Below are 19,359 nucleotides of genomic sequence, written 5' to 3' on the forward strand. Positions count from 1 at the left end.
TCAAAATGACCGCCAAATTCTATGATTTAAGCTGTTTTTTAGGTTTTTTGGAAAAAAACACCCGAATCCAAAACACACCCGAATCCGACAAAAAAAATTCGGTGAGGTTTTGCCAAAACGCGGTCGAACCCAAAACACGGCCGCGGAACCGAACCCAAAACCAAAACACAAAACCCGAAAAATTTCCGGCGCTCATCTCTACTAAAAATCTGATCTACGTCAGGTCTGTTCAAATTGTCTTACTTGTAGGAACAGAACACCTAATAAAAAAAATCTAAATCCCATCAATTGTATTGATTACAAATAGTGAGCTAATAAGAGATGATATCTATTACATAAAGATGACTGCTGATAGAAATGAGATCATCAAGTTATGTGCGGGGGGGAGCGGCTCGGCTGCCATGGTAGCTTTGACCTGCCTCCGGGTTGTCTTCACACAGCCAGGTCTTTCCCCATTCTAGTCATGTGAGGGGGTCCCGCCCCAGGGACGTCTTTTTATATGGGCTCAATGGGCAGTTGTCCTAGGGCCCCGGAAGTATAAGGGCCCTAGGCTGATAGTTGAGGGTCCCATTTTTCCATGGGCACCAGATATTTTAAAATCATCACTGGGGAACCAGACATATCCGACTTCAAAGCATTGACTCCCATCTGAGCCTGTTAATTGCTCTTCCGAGCCAGATACTGTATCTCATGTTTTGTCTGACATAGAGTTTTTCTAAGGGTATATTCCAAAAGTTGGGAATCTTCCCTTTCGGTGGACACTGACAGATCGTCTCTACTATGCCCAGAACCAGAGATATCAGCCTACCAGCAGCTGGTCCCTGCTCCAGCTCTACACGCCTGGTATACAGTTTTATATTTTTGTTGGGTGGATTGCTCTGGCTCCTGAACTCTGATACCCAGGTTCCCAGTACCTCCTGAAAGGTGGTACTCTCTAGTTTCTTTTTTTATCCCATTGAAAGCTAAGATATTTATTTACAGAAAATGGAGATATCTGCAATTAAGCAAGCAGCCCTCCCACCAGAAAATTATAAATATTAAGACCAATCCACTATCCACCCCTCCCCTGCATATTAAACATCCCCTACCACCCTGGAAGTCATGTACTGAGGCTCCTTCATTCAGCCCATTGCCTCCTTCAACAGTTTAGTGATCTACCTCCCACCCCATCTGTGCAGTAAAGGAGTAAAAAGCAGAAATTACTGGTCCAGGTTCTACATGCTGAGCAGAAGATAGAATACCCCCTGCTACCTGACGGACATCAAAGCTGCCGTTGATAGCATTCCCCATTCCTACTGCTGGAGGATGGGTAGAGGCCCCAGTATATTACTTTGCCCAGGGGCCTGCACTGCTGTTAAGACGGCCCTGTCATGCCCTGCAGTTCCAAAGTGACAGGATGGGGTGGGTGCAGCTGGGGTGACCTGACATATCCCATATCCCATTTACTAGTATTCCATATGACATTCCCCTGTTCATCGCAGAGCATTCACTGGAACTGTGGATGGAACAATACATTACATCACAGAATGGGTTTCAATACACAAGCTAAGACCGAATAAACAGTAACAGAATAATTTACTGTATACCTCCAAACAAATCATTTCCTGGGGGAGGACCATTATATTAGCCTTGGGTCACCATCTACTACACTTATATTCTTGTTACATTTACAGCTGACATGAGCAGTACTAAACCTTCTTACGATGGGAGTTTTTTTTCTAATACCAATAATCTGACAGTGACAATCCCTGTGGCCTAACCGCTCACTTGCATTGCATAAGGTCTAATCGTGGCTCCATCTGCACCGCAGCGCGCCCACTGAGAATCGCTTATCGCAGCGCCTGGGAAGCGCGTGCGTGTGTGACATGCACGTGCCCCATTCACTGCTATGGGAGCGTCTCAGTGCACTCCCATAGCGCAGATAGGCGCTGGATCATCTAGTAACACCGGGTGTACACTAGAGATGAGCGGGTTCGGTTTCTCTGAATCCGAACCCGCACGAACTTCATGTTTTTTTTCACGGGTCCGAGCGACTCGGATCTTCCCGCCTTGCTCGGTTAACCCGAGCGCGCCCGAACGTCATCATGACGCTGTCGGATTCTCGCGAGACTCGGATTCTATATAAGGAGCCGCGCGTCGCCGCCATTTTCACACGTGCATTGAGATTGATAGGGAGAGGACGTGGCTGGCGTCCTCTCCATTTAGATTAGGAGAGAGAGAGAGAGATTGACCTGAGGCTGATACTGTAGAAGAGAGTGCAGAGTTTAGTGACTGACCACAGTGACCACCAGCAGTGCAGTTGTTTTATTTAATATATCCGTTCTCTGCCTGAAAAAAACGGTACACACAGTGACTCAGTCACATACCATATCTGTGTGCACTGCTCAGCCCAGTGTGCTGCATGCCTGCATCATCTATGTATATATCATATATCTGACTGTGCTCAGCTCACACAGCTTATAATTGTGGGGGAGACTGGGGAGCACTGCAGTGCCAGTTATAGGTTATAGCAGGAGCCAGGAGTACAAGACAGTCACATACCATATCTGTGTGCACTGCTCAGCCCAGTGTGCTGCATCATCTATGTATATATTATATATCTGACTGTGCTCAGCTCACACAGCTTATAATTGTGGGGGAGACTGGGGAGCACTGCAGTGCCAGTTATAGGTTATAGCAGGAGCCAGGAGTACATATTATATTAAAATTAAACAGTGCACACTTTTGCTGCAGGAGTGCCACTGCCAGTGTGACTGACCAGTGACCTGACCACACTGACCACCAGTATAGTTAGTAGTATACTATATTGTGATTGCCTGAAAAAGTTAAACACTCGTCGTGTGACTTCACTTGTGTGGTGTTTTTTTTTTTATTCTATAAAAAACTCATTCTGCTGACAGACAGTGTCCAGCAGGTCCGTCATTATATAATATATATACCTGTCTGGCTGCAGTAGTGATATATATATATTTTTTATATCATTATTTATCATCCAGTCGCAGCAGACACAGTACGGTAGTTCACGGCTGTAGCTACCTCTGTGTCGGCACTCGGCAGTCCATCCATAATTGTATACCACCTACCCGTGGTTTTTTTTTCTTTCTTCTTTATACATACATACTACTACATCTCTTTATCAACCAGTCTATATTAGCAGCAGACACAGTACAGTACGGTAGTTCACGGCTGTGGCTACCTCTGTGTCGGCACTCGGCAGTCCGTCCATAATTGTATACCACCTAACCGTGGTTTTTTTTCTTTCTTCTTTATACATACATACTACGACATCTCTTTATCAACCAGTCTATATTAGCAGCAGACACAGTACAGTACGGTAGTTCACGGCTGTGGCTACCTCTGTGTCGGCACTCGGCAGTCCGTCCATAATTGTATACCACCTAACCGTGGTTTTTTTTCTTTCTTCTTCATACATACATACTACGACATCTCTTTATCAACCAGTCTATATTAGCAGCAGACACAGTACAGTACGGTAGTTCACGGCTGTGGCTACCTCTGTGTCGGCACTCGACAGTCCGTCCATAATTGTATACCACCTAACCGTGGTTTTTTTTTCTTTCTTCTTTATACATACATACTACGACATCTCTTTATCAACCAGTCTATATTAGCAGCAGACACAGTACAGTACGGTAGTTCACGGCTGTGGCTACCTCTGTGTCGGCACTCGGCAGTCCGTCCATAATTGTATACCACCTAACCGTGGTTTTTTTTTCTTTCTTCTTCATACATACATACTACGACATCTCTTTATCAACCAGTCTATATTAGCAGCAGACACAGTACAGTACGGTAGTTCACGGCTGTGGCTACCTCTGTGTCGGCACTCGGCAGTCCGTCCATAATTGTATACCACCTACCCGTGGTTTTTTTTTCTTTCTTCTTTATACATACATACTACTACATCTCTTTATCAACCAGTCTATATTAGCAGCAGACACAGTACGGTAGTTCACGGCTGTAGCTACCTCTGTGTCGGCACTCGGCAGTCCGTCCATAATTGTATACTAGTATCCATCCATCTCCATTGTTTACCTGAGGTGCCTTTTAGTTGTGCCTATTAAAATATGGAGAACAAAAATGTTGAGGTTCCAAAATTAGGGAAAGATCAAGATCCACTTCCACCTCGTGCTGAAGCTGCTGCCACTAGTCATGGCCGAGACGATGAAATGCCAGCAACGTCGTCTGCCAAGGCCGATGCCCAATGTCATAGTACAGAGCATGTCAAATCCAAAACACCAAATATCAGTAAAAAAAGGACTCCAAAACCTAAAATAAAATTGTCGGAGGAGAAGCGTAAACTTGCCAATATGCCATTTACCACACGGAGTGGCAAGGAACGGCTGAGGCCCTGGCCTATGTTCATGGCTAGTGGTTCAGCTTCACATGAGGATGGAGGCACTCAGCCTCTCGCTAGAAAAATGAAAAGACTCAAGCTGGCAAAAGCAGTAGCACCGCAAAGAACTGTGCGTTCTTCGAAATCCCAAATCCACAAGGAGAGTCCAATTGTGTCGGTTGCGATGCCTGACCTTCCCAACACTGGACGTGAAGAGCATGCGCCTTCCACCATTTGCACGCCCCCTGCAAGTGCTGGAAGGAGCACCCGCAGTCCAGTTCCTGATAGTCAGATTGAAGATGTCAGTGTTGAAGTACACCAGGATGAGGAGGATATGGGTGTTGCTGGCGCTGGGGAGGAAATTGACCAGGAGGATTCTGATGGTGAGGTGGTTTGTTTAAGTCAGGCACCCGGGGAGACACCTGTTGTCCGTGGGAGGAATATGGCCGTTGACATGCCTGGTGAAAATACCAAAAAAATCAGCTCTTCGGTGTGGAACTATTTCAACAGAAATGCGGACAACAGGTGTCAAGCCGTGTGTTCCCTTTGTCAAGCTGTAATAAGTAGGGGTAAGGACGTTAACCACCTCGGAACATCCTCCCTTATACGTCACCTGCAGCGCATTCATAATAAGTCAGTGACAAGTTCAAAAACTTTGGGTGACAGCGGAAGCAGTCCACTGACCAGTAAATCCCTTCCTCTTGTAACCAAGCTCAAGCAAACCACCCCACCAACTCCCTCAGTGTCAATTTCCTCCTTCCCCAGGAATGCCAATAGTCCTGCAGGCAATGTCACTGGCAATTCTGACGAGTCCTCTCCTGCCTGGGATTCCTCCGATGCATCCTTGCGTGTAACGCCTACTGCTGCTGGCGCTGCTGTTGTTGCTGCTGGGAGTCGATGGTCATCCCAGAGGGGAAGTCGTAAGACCACTTTTACTACTTCCACCAAGCAATTGACTGTCCAACAGTCCTTTGCGAGGAAGATGAAATATCACAGCAGTCATCCTACTGCAAAGCGGATAACTGAGGCCTTGGCATCCTGGGTGGTGAGAACCGTGGTTCCGGTATCCATCATTACTGCAGAGCCAACTAGAGACTTGTTGGAGGTACTGTGTCCACGGTACCAAATACCATCTAGGTTCCATTTCTCTAGGCAGGCGATACCGAAAATTTACACAGACCTCAGAAAAAGAGTCACCAGTGTCCTAAAAAATGCAGCTGTACCCAATGTCCACTTAACCACGGACATGTGGACAAGTGGAGCAGGGCAGGGTCAGGACTATATGACTGTGACAGCCCACTGGGTAGATGTATGGACTCCCGCCGCAAGAACAGCAGCGGCGGCACCAGTAGCAGCATCACGCAAACGCCAACTCTTTCCTAGGCAGGCTACGCTTTGTATCACCGGTTTCCAGAATACGCACACAGCTGAAAACCTCTTACGGCAACTGAGGAAGATCATCGCGGAATGGCTTACCCCAATTGGACTCTCCTGTGGATTTGTGGCATCGGACAACGCCAGCAATATTGTGTGTGCATTAAATATGGGCAAATTCCAGCACGTCCCATGTTTTGCACATACCTTGAATTTGGTGGTGCAGAATTATTTAAAAAACGACAGGGGCGTGCAAGAGATGCTGTCGGTGGCCAGAAAAATTGCGGGACACTTTCGGCGTACAGGCACCACGTACAGAAGACTGGAGCACCACCAAAAACTACTGAACCTGCCCTGCCATCATCTGAAGCAAGAAGTGGTAACGAGGTGGAATTCAACCCTCTATATGCTTCAGAGGTTGGAGGAGCAGCAAAAGGCCATTCAAGCCTATACAATTGAGCACGATAAAGGAGGTGGAATGCACCTGTCACAAGCGCAGTGGAGAATGATTTCAACGTTGTGCAAGGTTCTGATGCCCTTTGAACTTGCCACACGTGAAGTCAGTTCAGACACTGCCAGCCTGAGTCAGGTCATTCCCCTCATCAGGCTTTTGCAGAAGAAGCTGGAGACATTGAAGGAGGAGCTAACACGGAGCGATTCCGCTAGGCATGTGGGACTTGTGGATGGAGCCCTTAATTCGCTTAACAAGGATTCACGGGTGGTCAATCTGTTGAAATCAGAGCACTACATTTTGGCCACCGTGCTCGATCCTAGATTTAAAGCCTACCTTGGATCTCTCTTTCCGGCAGACACAAGTCTGCTGGGGTTGAAAGACCTGCTGGTGAGAAAATTGTCAAGTCAAGCGGAACGCGACCTGTCAACATCTCCTCCTTCACATTCTCCCGCAACTGGGGGTGCGAGGAAAAGGCTCAGAATTCCGAGCCCACCCGCTGGCGGTGATGCAGGGCAGTCTGGAGCGACTGCTGATGCTGACATCTGGTCCGGACTGAAGGACCTGACAACGATTACGGACATGTCGTCTACTGTCACTGCATATGATTCTCTCACCATTGAAAGAATGGTGGAGGATTATATGAGTGACAGCATCCAAGTAGGCACGTCACACAGTCCATACTTATACTGGCAGGAAAAAGAGGCAATTTGGAGGCCATTGCACAAACTGGCTTTATTCTACCTAAGTTGCCCTCCCACAAGTGTGTACTCCGAAAGAGTGTTTAGTGCCGCCGCTCACCTTGTCAGCAATCGGCGTACAAGGTTACATCCAGAAAATGTGGAGAAGATGATGTTCATTAAAATGAATTATAATCAATTCCTCCGCGGAGACATTGACCAGCAGCAATTGCCTCCACAAAGTACACAGGGAGCTGAGATGGTGGATTCCAGTGGGGACGAATTGATAATCTGTGAGGAGGGGGATGTACACGGTGATATATCGGAGGGTGATGATGAGGTGGACATCTTGCCTCTGTAGAGCCAGTTTGTGCAAGGAGAGATTAATTGCTTCTTTTTTTGGGGGGGTCCAAACCAACCCGTCATATCAGTCACAGTCGTGTGGCAGACCCTGTCACTGAAATGATGGGTTGGTTAAAGTGTGCATGTCCTGTTTTGTTTATACAACATAAGGGTGGGTGGGAGGGCCCAAGGACAATTCCATCTTGCACCTCTTTTTTCTTTAATTTTTCTTTGCGTCATGTGCTGTTTGGGGAGGGTTTTTTGGAAGGGACATCCTGCGTGACACTGCAGTGCCACTCCTAAATGGGCCCGGTGTTTGTGTCGGCCACTAGGGTCGCTAATCTTACTCACACAGTCAGCTACCTCATTGCGCCTCTTTTTTTCTTTGCGTCATGTGCTGATTGGGGAGGGTTTTTTGGAAGGGACATCCTGCGTGACACTGCAGTGCCACTCCTAAATGGGCCCGGTGTTTGTGTCGGCCACTAGGGTCGCTAATCTTACTCACACAGTCAGCTACCTCATTGCGCCTCTTTTTTTCTTTGCGTCATGTGCTGATTGGGGAGGGTTTTTTGGAAGGGACATCCTGCGTGACACTGCAGTGCCACTCCTAAATGGGCCCGGTGTTTGTGTCGGCCACTAGGGTCGCTAATCTTACTCACACAGTCAGCTACCTCATTGCGCCTCTTTTTTTCTTTGCGTCATGTGCTGATTGGGGAGGGTTTTTTGGAAGGGACATCCTGCGTGACACTGCAGTGCCACTCCTAAATGGGCCCGGTGTTTGTGTCGGCCACTAGGGTCGCTAATCTTACTCACACAGTCAGCTACCTCATTGCGCCTCTTTTTTTATTTGCGTCATGTGCTGATTGGGGAGGGTTTTTTGGAAGGGACATCCTGCGTGACACTGCAGTGCCACTCCTAAATGGGCCCGGTGTTTGTGTCGGCCACTAGGGTCGCTAATCTTACTCACACAGTCAGCTACCTCATTGCGCCTCTTTTTTTCTTTGCGTCATGTGCTGATTGGGGAGGGTTTTTTGGAAGGGACATCCTGCGTGACACTGCAGTGCCACTCCTAAATGGGCCCGGTGTTTGTGTCGGCCACTAGGGTCGCTAATCTTACTCACACAGTCAGCTACCTCATTGCGCCTCTTTTTTTCTTTGCGTCATGTGCTGATTGGGGAGGGTTTTTTGGAAGGGACATCCTGCGTGACACTGCAGTGCCACTCCTAAATGGGCCCGGTGTTTGTGTCGGCCACTAGGGTCGCTAATCTTACTCACACAGTCAGCTACCTCATTGCGCCTCTTTTTTTCTTTGCGTCATGTGCTGATTGGGGAGGGTTTTTTGGAAGGGACATCCTGCGTGACACTGCAGTGCCACTCCTAAATGGGCCCGGTGTTTGTGTCGGCCACTAGGGTCGCTAATCTTACTCACACAGTCAGCTACCTCATTGCGCCTCTTTTTTTCTTTGCGTCATGTGCTGATTGGGGAGGGTTTTTTGGAAGGGACATCCTGCGTGACACTGCAGTGCCACTCCTAAATGGGCCCGGTGTTTGTGTCGGCCACTAGGGTCGCTAATCTTACTCACACAGTCAGCTACCTCATTGCGCCTCTTTTTTTCTTTGCGTCATGTGCTGATTGGGGAGGGTTTTTTGGAAGGGACATCCTGCGTGACACTGCAGTGCCACTCCTAAATGGGCCCGGTGTTTGTGTCGGCCACTAGGGTCGCTTATCTTACTCACACAGTCAGCTACCTCATTGCGCCTCTTTTTTTCTTTGCGTCATGTGCTGATTGGGGAGGGTTTTTTGGAAGGGACATCCTGCGTGACACTGCAGTGCCACTCCTAGATGGGCCAGGTGTTTGTGTCGGCCACTAGTGTCGCTTAGCTTAGTCATCCAGCGACCTTGGTGCAAATTTTAGGACTAAAAATAATATTGTGAGGTGTGAGGTATTCAGAATAGACTGAAAATGAGTGGAAATTATGGTTTTTGAGGTTAATAATAATATGGGATCAAAATGACCCCCAAATTCTATGATTTAAGCTGTTTTTTAGTGTTTTTTTAAAAAAACACCCGAATCCAAAACACACCCGAATCCGACAAAAAAATTTCGGTGAGGTTTTGCCAAAACGCGGTCGAACCCAAAACACGGCCGCGGAACCGAACCCAAAACCAAAACACAAAACCCGAAAAATTTCAGGCGCTCATCTCTAGTGTACACGTTTGTGATGGAGCCACATTAGATGAGCTCGGCTCCATCTGTATACACACTTTGATGTAACCCCACTCTGCTGCTGTTGCTGTTATCAGATATTCCAGAACTCTTTAGCTCAAGGTGTCTACAAATGGGGTTTGTCAGCAAGAACAGCTGTCAGCAGTGACTGTAGCAAATTCACTATGAAATGAGTGTAGAGATATCTGTCCTAGTTCAGCAGCCCCCTCAGTCATTCCTCCTTAGTGCCCCCCTGACAGCTGGAGCTCATTGGGCAGTGCTTTCACTGCCTTTAGGAGTTACACCACTGTATACACCCCATAATGTGCCAGGCATAGAAAGTAGAGATGAGCGGGTTCGGTTCTCAGAGAACCGAACCCCCCGAACTCTGCCTTTCCGAGTCCGGATCCGAGCCAGGCTCGGATCTTCCCTCTTGACTCAGAAACCCGAACTTGGCAACACGTCATCATCCTGCTGTTGGATTCTCGTGGGATTTGGATTCCATATAAGGAGCCGCGCGTCGGGGCCATTTTCACTCCAGTCTCGGAGAGTGAGAGAACGTGTATTCAGTGTGCTCAGTCTCTGATTATTGGGGCGGGAAAGTGGGGTGACAAGTGTTGTGCTGATAAGTCCAGTCCATATATCCAGTGTAGCTGTAAAGTGGTGCTGTGTTGTGCAGACCAGTCCAGTGTAGTCACTCAGTGTATTGTGCTGCATCAGTCCAGGCAGTCACAGTGTTGGTGTTCTCTGCTGCCATATATCCAGTGTAGCTGTAAAGTGGGGCTGTGTTGTGCAGACCAGTCCAGTGTAGTCACTCAGTGTATTGTGTTGTATCAGTCCAGGCAGTCACAGTGTTGGTGTTCTCTGCTGCCATTTATCCAGTGTAGCTGTAAAGTGGTGCTGTGTTGTGCAGACCAGTCCAGTGTAGTCAGTGTATTGTGTTGTATCAGTTCAGCCATTCACAGTGTTGGTGTCCTCTGCTGCCATATATCTAGTGTCCTGTGTCATCAGTAATTCCAGTGACGATATACGCTGCTGATATATGAGCGGGTTCGGTTTCTTTGAATCCGAACCCGCACGAACTTCACTTTTTTTTTCACGGGTCCGAGCGACTCGGATCTTCCCGCCTTGCTCGGTTAACCCGAGCGCGCCCGAACGTCATCATGACGCTGTCGGATTCTCGCGAGACTCGGATTCTATATAAGGAGCCGCGCGTCGCCGCCATTTTCACACGTGCATTGAGATTGATAGGGAGAGGACGTGGCTGGCGTCCTCTCCATTTAGATTAGATTTAGAAGAGAGAGAGAGAGAGAGATTGCTGTGATACTGTAGATTAGAAGAGAGTGCAGACAGAGTTTAGTGACTGACGACCACAGTGACCAGTGACCACCAGAGACAGTGCAGTTGTTTGTTTTATTTAATATATCCGTTCTCTGCCTGAAAAAAACGATACACAGTCACACAGTGACTCAGTCTGTGTGCACTGCTCAGCCCAGTGTGCTGCACATCAATGTATTGTATATAAAGCTTATAATTGTGGGGGAGACTGGGGAGCACTGCAGGTTGTTATAGCAGGAGCCAGGAGTACATGATAAATAATATTATATTAAAATTAAACAGTGCACACTTTTGCTGCAGGAGTGCCACTGCCAGTGTGACTAGTGGTGACCAGTGCCTGACCACCAGTATATTAGTAGTATTGTATACTATCTCTTTATCAACCAGTCTATATTAGCAGCAGACACAGTACAGTGCGGTAGTTCACGGCTGTGGCTACCTCTGTGTCGGCACTCGGCAGGCAGTCCGTCCATCCATAATTGTATTATAATATATACCACCTAACCGTGTTTTTTTTTTCATTCTTTATACCGTCGTCATACTAGTTGTTGTTACGAGTATACTACTATCTCTTTATCAACCAGTGTACAGTGCGGTAGTTCACGGCTGTGGCTACCTCTGTGTCGGCACTCGGCAGGCAGTCCGTCCAACCATAATTGTATTATATACCACCTAACCGTGGTTTTTTTTCATTCTTTATACCGTCGTCATACTAGTTGTTACGAGTATACTACTATCTCTTTATCAACCAGTGTACAGTGCGGTAGTTCACGGCTGTGGCTACCTCTGTGTCGGCACTCGGCAGGCAGTCCGTCCATCCATAATTGTATTATAATATATACCACCTAACCGTGGTTTTTTTTTCATTCTTTATACCGTCGTCATACTAGTTGTTACGAGTATACTACTATCTCTTTATCAACCAGTGTACAGTGCGGTAGTTCACGGCTGTGGCTACCTCTGTGTCGGCACTCGGCAGGCAGTCCGTCCAACCATAATTGTATTATAATATATACCACCTAACCGTGGTTTTTTTTTCATTCTTTATACCGTCGTCATACTAGTTGTTACGAGTATACTACTATCTCTTTATCAACCAGTGTACAGTGCGGTAGTTCACGGCTGTGGCTACCTCTGTGTCGGCACTCGGCAGGCAGTCCGTCCAACCATAATTGTATTATAATATATACCACCTAACCGTGTTTTTTTTTTCATTCTTTATACCGTCGTCATACTAGTTGTTACGAGTATACTACTATCTCTTTATCAACCAGTGTACAGTGCGGTAGTTCACGGCTGTGGCTACCTCTGTGTCGGCACTCGGCAGGCAGTCCGTCCATCCATAATTGTATTATAATATATACCACCTAACCGTGGTTTTTTTTTCATTCTTTATACCGTCGTCATACTAGTTGTTACGAGTATACTACTATCTCTTTATCAACCAGTGTACAGTGCGGTAGTTCACGGCTGTGGCTACCTCTGTGTCGGCACTCGGCAGGCAGTCCGTCCAACCATAATTGTATTATATACCACCTAACCGTGGTTTTTTTTTCATTCTTTATACCGTCGTCATACTAGTTGTTACGAGTATACTACTATCTCTTTATCAACCAGTGTACAGTGCGGTAGTTCACGGCTGTGGCTACCTCTGTGTCGGCACTCGGCAGGCAGTCCGTCCAACCATAATTGTATTATAATATATACCACCTAACCGTGTTTTTTTTTTCATTCTTTATACCGTCGTCATACTAGTTGTTACGAGTATACTACTATCTCTTTATCAACCAGTGTACAGTGCGGTAGTTCACGGCTGTGGCTACCTCTGTGTCGGCACTCGGCAGGCAGTCCGTCCAACCATAATTGTATTATAATATATACCACCTAACCGTGGTTTTTTTTTCATTCTTTATACCGTCGTCATACTAGTTGTTACGAGTATACTACTATCTCTTTATCAACCAGTGTACAGTGCGGTAGTTCACGGCTGTGGCTACCTCTGTGTCGGCACTCGGCAGGCAGTCCGTCCATCCATAATTGTATTATATACCACCTAACCGTGGTTTTTTTATACCACCTAACCGTGGCAGTCCGTCCATAATTGTATACTAGTATCCAATCCATCCATCTCCATTGTTTACCTGAGGTGCCTTTTAGTTCTGCCTATAAAATATGGAGAACAAAAAAGTTGAGGTTCCAAAATTAGGGAAAGATCAAGATCCACTTCCACCTCGTGCTGAAGCTGCTGCCACTAGTCATGGCCAAGACGATGAAATGCCAGCAACGTCGTCTGCCAAGGCCGATGCCCAATGTCATAGTACAGAGCATGTCAAATCCAAAACACCAAATATCAGAAAAATAAGGACTCCAAAACCTAAAATAAAATTGTCGGAGGAGAAGCGTAAACTTGCCAATATGCCATTTACCACACGGAGTGGCAAGGAACGGCTGAGGCCCTGGCCTATGTTCATGGCTAGTGGTTCAGCTTCACATGAGGATGGAAGCACTCAGCCTCTCGCTAGAAAAATGAAAAGACTCAAGCTGGCAAAAGCACCGCAAAGAACTGTGCGTTCTTTGAAATCCCAAATCCACAAGGAGAGTCCAATTGTGTCGTTTGCGATGCCTGACCTTCCCAACACTGGACGTGAAGAGCATGCGCCTTCCACTATTTGCATGCCCCCTGCAAGTGCTGGAAGGAGCACCCGCAGTCCAGTTCCTGATAGTCAGATTGAAGATGTCAGTGTTGAAGTACACCAGGATGAGGAGGATATGGGTGTTGCTGGCGCTGGGGAGGAAATTGACCAGGAGGATTCTGATGGTGAGGTGGTTTGTTTAAGTCAGGCACCCGGGGAGACACCTGTTGTCCGTGGGAGGAATATGGCCGTTGACATGCCAGGTGAAAATACCAAAAAAATCAGCTCTTCGGTGTGGAGGTATTTCACCAGAAATGCGGACAACAGGTGTCAAGCCGTGTGTTCCCTTTGTCAAGCTGTAATAAGTAGGGGTAAGGACGTTAACCACCTCGGAACATCCTCCCTTATACGTCACCTGCAGCGCATTCATAATAAGTCAGTGACAAGTTCAAAAACTTTGGGTGACAGCGGAAGCAGTCCACTGACCAGTAAATCCCTTCCTCTTGTAACCAAGCTCACGCAAACCACCCCACCAACTCCCTCAGTGTCAATTTCCTCCTTCCCCAGGAATGCCAATAGTCCTGCAGGCCATGTCACTGGCAAGTCTGACGAGTCCTCTCCTGCCTGGGATTCCTCCGATGCATCCTTGCGTGTAACGCCTACTGCTGCTGGCGCTGCTGTTGTTGCCGCTGGGAGTCGATGGTCATCCCAGAGGGGAAGTCGTAAGCCCACTTGTACTACTTCCAGTAAGCAATTGACTGTTCAACAGTCCTTTGCGAGGAAGATGAAATATCACAGCAGTCATCCTACTGCAAAGCGGATAACTGAGTCCTTGACAACTATGTTGGTGTTAGACGTGCGTCCGGTATCCGCCGTTAGTTCACAGGGAACTAGACAATTTATTGAGTCAGTGTGCCCCCGTTACCAAATACCATCTAGGTTCCACTTCTCTAGGCAGGCGATACCGAGAATGTACACGGACGTCAGAAAAAGACTCACCAGTGTCCTAAAAAATGCAGTTGTACCCAATGTCCACTTAACCACGGACATGTGGACAAGTGGAGCAGGGCAGGGTCAGGACTATATGACTGTGACAGCCCACTGGGTAGATGTATGGACTCCCGCCGCAAGAACAGCAGCGGCGGCACCAGTAGCAGCATCTCGCAAACGCCAACTCTTTCCTAGGCAGGCTACGCTTTGTATCACCGCTTTCCAGAATACGCACACAGCTGAAAACCTCTTACGGCAACTGAGGAAGATCATCGCGGAATGGCTTACCCCAATTGGACTCTCCTGTGGATTTGTGGCATCGGACAACGCCAGCAATATTGTGTGTGCATTAAATATGGGCAAATTCCAGCACGTCCCATGTTTTGCACATACCTTGAATTTGGTGGTGCAGAATTTTTTAAAAAACGACAGGGGCGTGCAATAGATGCTGTCGGTGGCCAGAAAAATTGCGGGACACTTTCGGCGTACAGGCACCACGTACAGAAGACTGGAGCACCACCAAAAACTACTGAACCTGCCCTGCCATCATCTGAAGCAAGAAGTGGTAACGAGGTGGAATTCAACCCTCTATATGCTTCAGAGGTTGGAGGAGCAGCAAAAGGCCATTCAAGCCTATACAATTGAGCACGATATAGGAGATGGAATGCACCTGTCTCAAGTGCAGTGGAGAATGATTTCAACGTTGTGCAAGGTTCTGATGCCCTTTGAACTTGCCACACGTGAAGTCAGTTCAGACACTGCCAGCCTGAGTCAGGTCATTCCCCTCATCAGGCTTTTGCAGAAGAAGCTGGAGGCATTGAAGAAGGAGCTAACACGGAGCGATTCCGCTAGGCATGTGGGACTTGTGGATGGAGCCCTTAATTCGCTTAACAAGGATTCACGGGTGGTCAATCTGTTGAAATCAGAGCACTACATTTTGGCCACCGTGCTCGATCCTAGATTTAAAGCCTACCTTGGATCTCTCTTTCCGGCAGACACAGGTCTGCTGGGGTTGAAAGACCTGCTGGTGACAAAATTGTCAAGTCAAGCGGAACGCGACCTGTCAACATCTCCTCCTTCACATTCTCCCGCAACTGGGGGTGCGAGGAAAAGGCTCAGAATTCCGAGCCCACCCGCTGGCGGTGATGCAGGGCAGTCTGGAGCGACTGCTGATGCTGACATCTGGTCCGGACTGAAGGACCTGACAACGATTACGGACATGTCGTCTACTGTCACTGCATATGATTCTCTCAACATTGATAGAATGGTGGAGGATTATATGAGTGACCGCATCCAAGTAGGCACGTCACACAGTCCGTACTTATACTGGCAGGAAAAAGAGGCAATTTGGAGGCCCTTGCACAAACTGGCTTTATTCTACCTAAGTTGCCCTCCCACAAGTGTGTACTCCGAAAGAGTGTTTAGTGCCGCCGCTCACCTTGTCAGCAATCGGCGTACGAGGTTACATCCAGAAAATGTGGAGAAGATGATGTTCATTAAAATGAATTATAATCAATTCCTCTGCGGAGACATTGACCAGCAGCAATTGCCTCCACAAAGTACACAGGGAGCTGAGATGGTGGATTCCAGTGGGGACGAATTGATAATCTGTGAGGAGGGGGATGTACACGGTGATATATCGGAGGGTGAAGATGAGGTGGACATCTTGCCTCTGTAGAGCCAGTTTGTGCAAGGAGAGATTAATTGCTTCTTTTTTGGGGGGGGGTCCAAACCAACCCGTCATATCAGTCACAGTCGTGTGGCAGACCCTGTCACTGAAATGATGGGTTGGTTAAAGTGTGCATGTCCTGTTTTGTTTATACAACATAAGGGTGGGTGGGAGGGCCCAAGGATAATTCCATCTTGCACCTCTTTTTTCTTTTCTTTTTCTTTGCATCATGTGCTGATTGGGGAGGGTTTTTTGGAAGGGACATCCTGCGTGACACTGCAGTGCCACTCCTAGATGGGCCCGGTGTTTGTGTCGGCCACTAGGGTCGCTAATCTTACTCACACAGCTACCTCATTGCGCCTCTTTTTTTCTTTGCGTCATGTGCTGTTTGGGGATGGTTTTTTGGAAGGGACATCCTGCGTGACACTGCAGTGCCACTCCTAGATGTGCCCGGTGTTTGTGTCGGCCACTAGGGTCGCTAATCTTACTCACACAGCTACCTCATTGCGCCTCTTTTTTTCTTTGCGTCATGTGCTGTTTGGGGAGGGTTTTTTGGAAGGGACATCCTGCGTGACACTGCAGTGCCACTCCTAGATGGGCCCGGTGTTTGTGTCGGCCACTAGGGTCGCTAATCTTACTCACACAGTCAGCTACCTCATTGCGCCTCCTTTTTTCTTTGCGTCATGTGCTGTTTGGGGAGGGTTTTTTGGAAGGGCCATCCTGCGTGACACTGCAGTGCCACTCCTAGATGGGCCCGGTGTTTGTGTCGGCCACTAGGGTCGCTAATCTTACTCACACAGCTACCTCATTGCGCCTCTTTTTTTCTTTGCGTCATGTGCTGTTTGGGGAGGGTTTTTTGGAAGGGACATCCTGCGTGACACTGCAGTGCCACTCCTAGATGGGCCCGGTGTTTGTGTCGGCCACTAGGGTCGCTTATCTTACTCACACAGCGACCTCGGTGCAAATTTTAGGACTAAAAATAATATTGTGAGGTGTGAGGTATTCAGAATAGACTGAAAATGAGTGTAAATTATGGTTTTTGAGGTTAATAATACTTTGGGATCAAAATGACCCCCAAATTCTATGATTTAAGCTGTTTTTTAGTGTTTTTGGAAAAAAACACCCGAATCCAAAACACACCCGAATCCGACAAAAATAATTCGGTGAGGTTTTGCCAAAACGCGTTCGAACCCAAAACACGGCCGCGGAACCGAACCCAAAACCAAAACACAAAACCCGAAAAATTTCAGGCGCTCATCTCTACTATATATATATCCACTGCTGCAGTATAACAAATTACAATTATATTATTATTAACAACCTGCTGGGCTGCATCAGACCAGTGGTAGTGGTTGCATCATGTGCTGCTTGGGGCCTATTTTTTAAATCTGCCATCCTGTCTGCCGCTGCAGTGCCACTCCTAGATAGGCCAGGTGTTTGTGCCACACACTTGTGTCGCTTAGCTTAGTCATACAACTACCTAATTGCACCTCTTTTTCTTCTTTGCATCATGTGCTGTTTGGGGCCTATTTTTTTAAATCTGCCATCCTGTCTGTAACTGCAGTTCCACTCCTAGATGGACCAGGTGTTTGTTCCGCACACTTAGCTTGGCCATCCAACTACCTAATTGCACCTCTTTTTCTTCTTTGCATCATGTGCTGTTTGGGGACTAGTTTTTGAATAGTGCCATCTTGTCTGCAACTGCAGTGCCACTCCTAGATGGGCCAGGTGTTTGTGCCGCACACTTGAGTCGCTTAGCTTAGTCATACAGTCACCTTGGTGCAACATCTAGGCCTAAAAACAATATTGTGAGGTGTGAGGTGTTCAGAATAGACTGGAAATGAGTGGAAATGATTGTTATTGAGGTTAATAATACTGTAGGAGCAAAATTACCCCTAAATTCTGTCATTTTAGCTGTTTTTATGTGTGTGTTTTTCAAAAATAATCCAGATCCAAAACCAAAACCAAAACACGAAAGGGTGGTTTTGGCAAAACCAAGCCAAAACCAAAACACGAAAAAGGAATTAGAACCAAAACACAAAACACGAAAAGTGCCCGCCGCACATCTCTAGAAAGAGGTCCATTTTCATATAATTAATTGCCCTGTGTGTTGAAGATAGCAAATGTCCATGAGGTACAAATGCATTAATCATTTTAGAGAGATAAAGTGGTGATGTTGCCTATAGCATCCAATCAGCTTCTGTCATTTTATAAACTGTGCTAGATAAATAATAGCTATAATTGTGTTGGTTGCTATGGGTAACTTCTCCACTCTCCCTATCTAGAAGGTTTATTACATCCCCCCCATAATATCTACAATTTTAACATGATAGTGACATGTTTATTTTTCATTTCAGTGGAAGCTATCAAGATATAGAAGCTATGGTGAGAAGAAAAGTGAAATGTATTGAGAAGTGTGACCTGGCCAAGGAGAACCCTACATCTCCAAGAGAGCTTCCAAAGGCAGACTGCATCCTCTCTGTCCGAATGCTGGATGCTGTTTGTGAAGATAACAATGCGTACCGCAGAGATCTGAGACATATGTCATCTCTGCTAAAAGTTAGGGGGCATTTAATATTGATTGCAGATATCCACTCTACTTTTTTTATTATCGGGGAAGATAAGTACCAGCTACTAGATTATGATGAAAACTTTCTACAAGAAACTCTAAATGATGAAGGTTATTTGGTTAAAGCTTTTATACCAATAGAATTGGAGAGATCCTCTGATCTCTATGAAGTTAAAAAATCAATACTTGTTGTTGCTCAAAAACAATGATAATCTTTCTTAATGACTTCAAGGCTGGAGGGTTTACAACCCCCATGACCGAATATATAGAGTGCATCCATTGGTGGTGGTTATTAACTTTATTTCTGAGATTCCCATGGTGAATTTAGTTTCTCTCAGTAGAGACGAAGCTTTCTTTGGTAATATATTGGGATAGTGGGGATTCTGCTATATACAGAAAAATAGGCAAATTTTGGGGAAAATCTTTTAAAATTCTTCTTTATGTTACATTGTCCATTAATATAGAAATAAGTAACCTTACACTATGTTACCCACACCCGTAAATTGTTACACTGTGTGAGGAGTATTATACTTGTGTGACACCAGACATGCGATGCCTAGAATAATAACCTAGAACCAGGATAATTGTGGACTCCACAGAGAGCCACACAACACCTTCACAAAACAATAGGGGTAATTCAGAGTTGATCGCAGCAGCAAATTTGTTAGCAGTTAGGCAAAACCATGTGCACTGCAGGGGGGTTGGGGGGGCAGATATAACATGTGTAGAGAGAGTTAGATTTGGGTGGG

General features: G+C 46.7%; 1 protein-coding gene across 1 annotated transcript in view; it reads left to right on the plus strand.

Moving 5' to 3' along the window:
• LOC135050975 (indolethylamine N-methyltransferase-like) overlaps nt 1-18,819 on the plus strand; it is a 30,060-nt gene extending 11,241 nt beyond the window's left edge. Inside the window, exon 3 of the mRNA XM_063957197.1 lies at nt 18,399-18,819. Coding sequence (XP_063813267.1) covers nt 18,399-18,819 — 421 coding nt within the window. The remainder of the gene's footprint in view (nt 1-18,398) is intronic.
• Nucleotides 18,820-19,359: the final 540 nt, after the last annotated feature.

The sequence above is a fragment of the Pseudophryne corroboree genome, chromosome 1 (assembly GCF_028390025.1).
Source record: "Pseudophryne corroboree isolate aPseCor3 chromosome 1, aPseCor3.hap2, whole genome shotgun sequence".
Lineage (NCBI taxonomy): Eukaryota > Metazoa > Chordata > Amphibia > Anura > Myobatrachidae > Pseudophryne > Pseudophryne corroboree.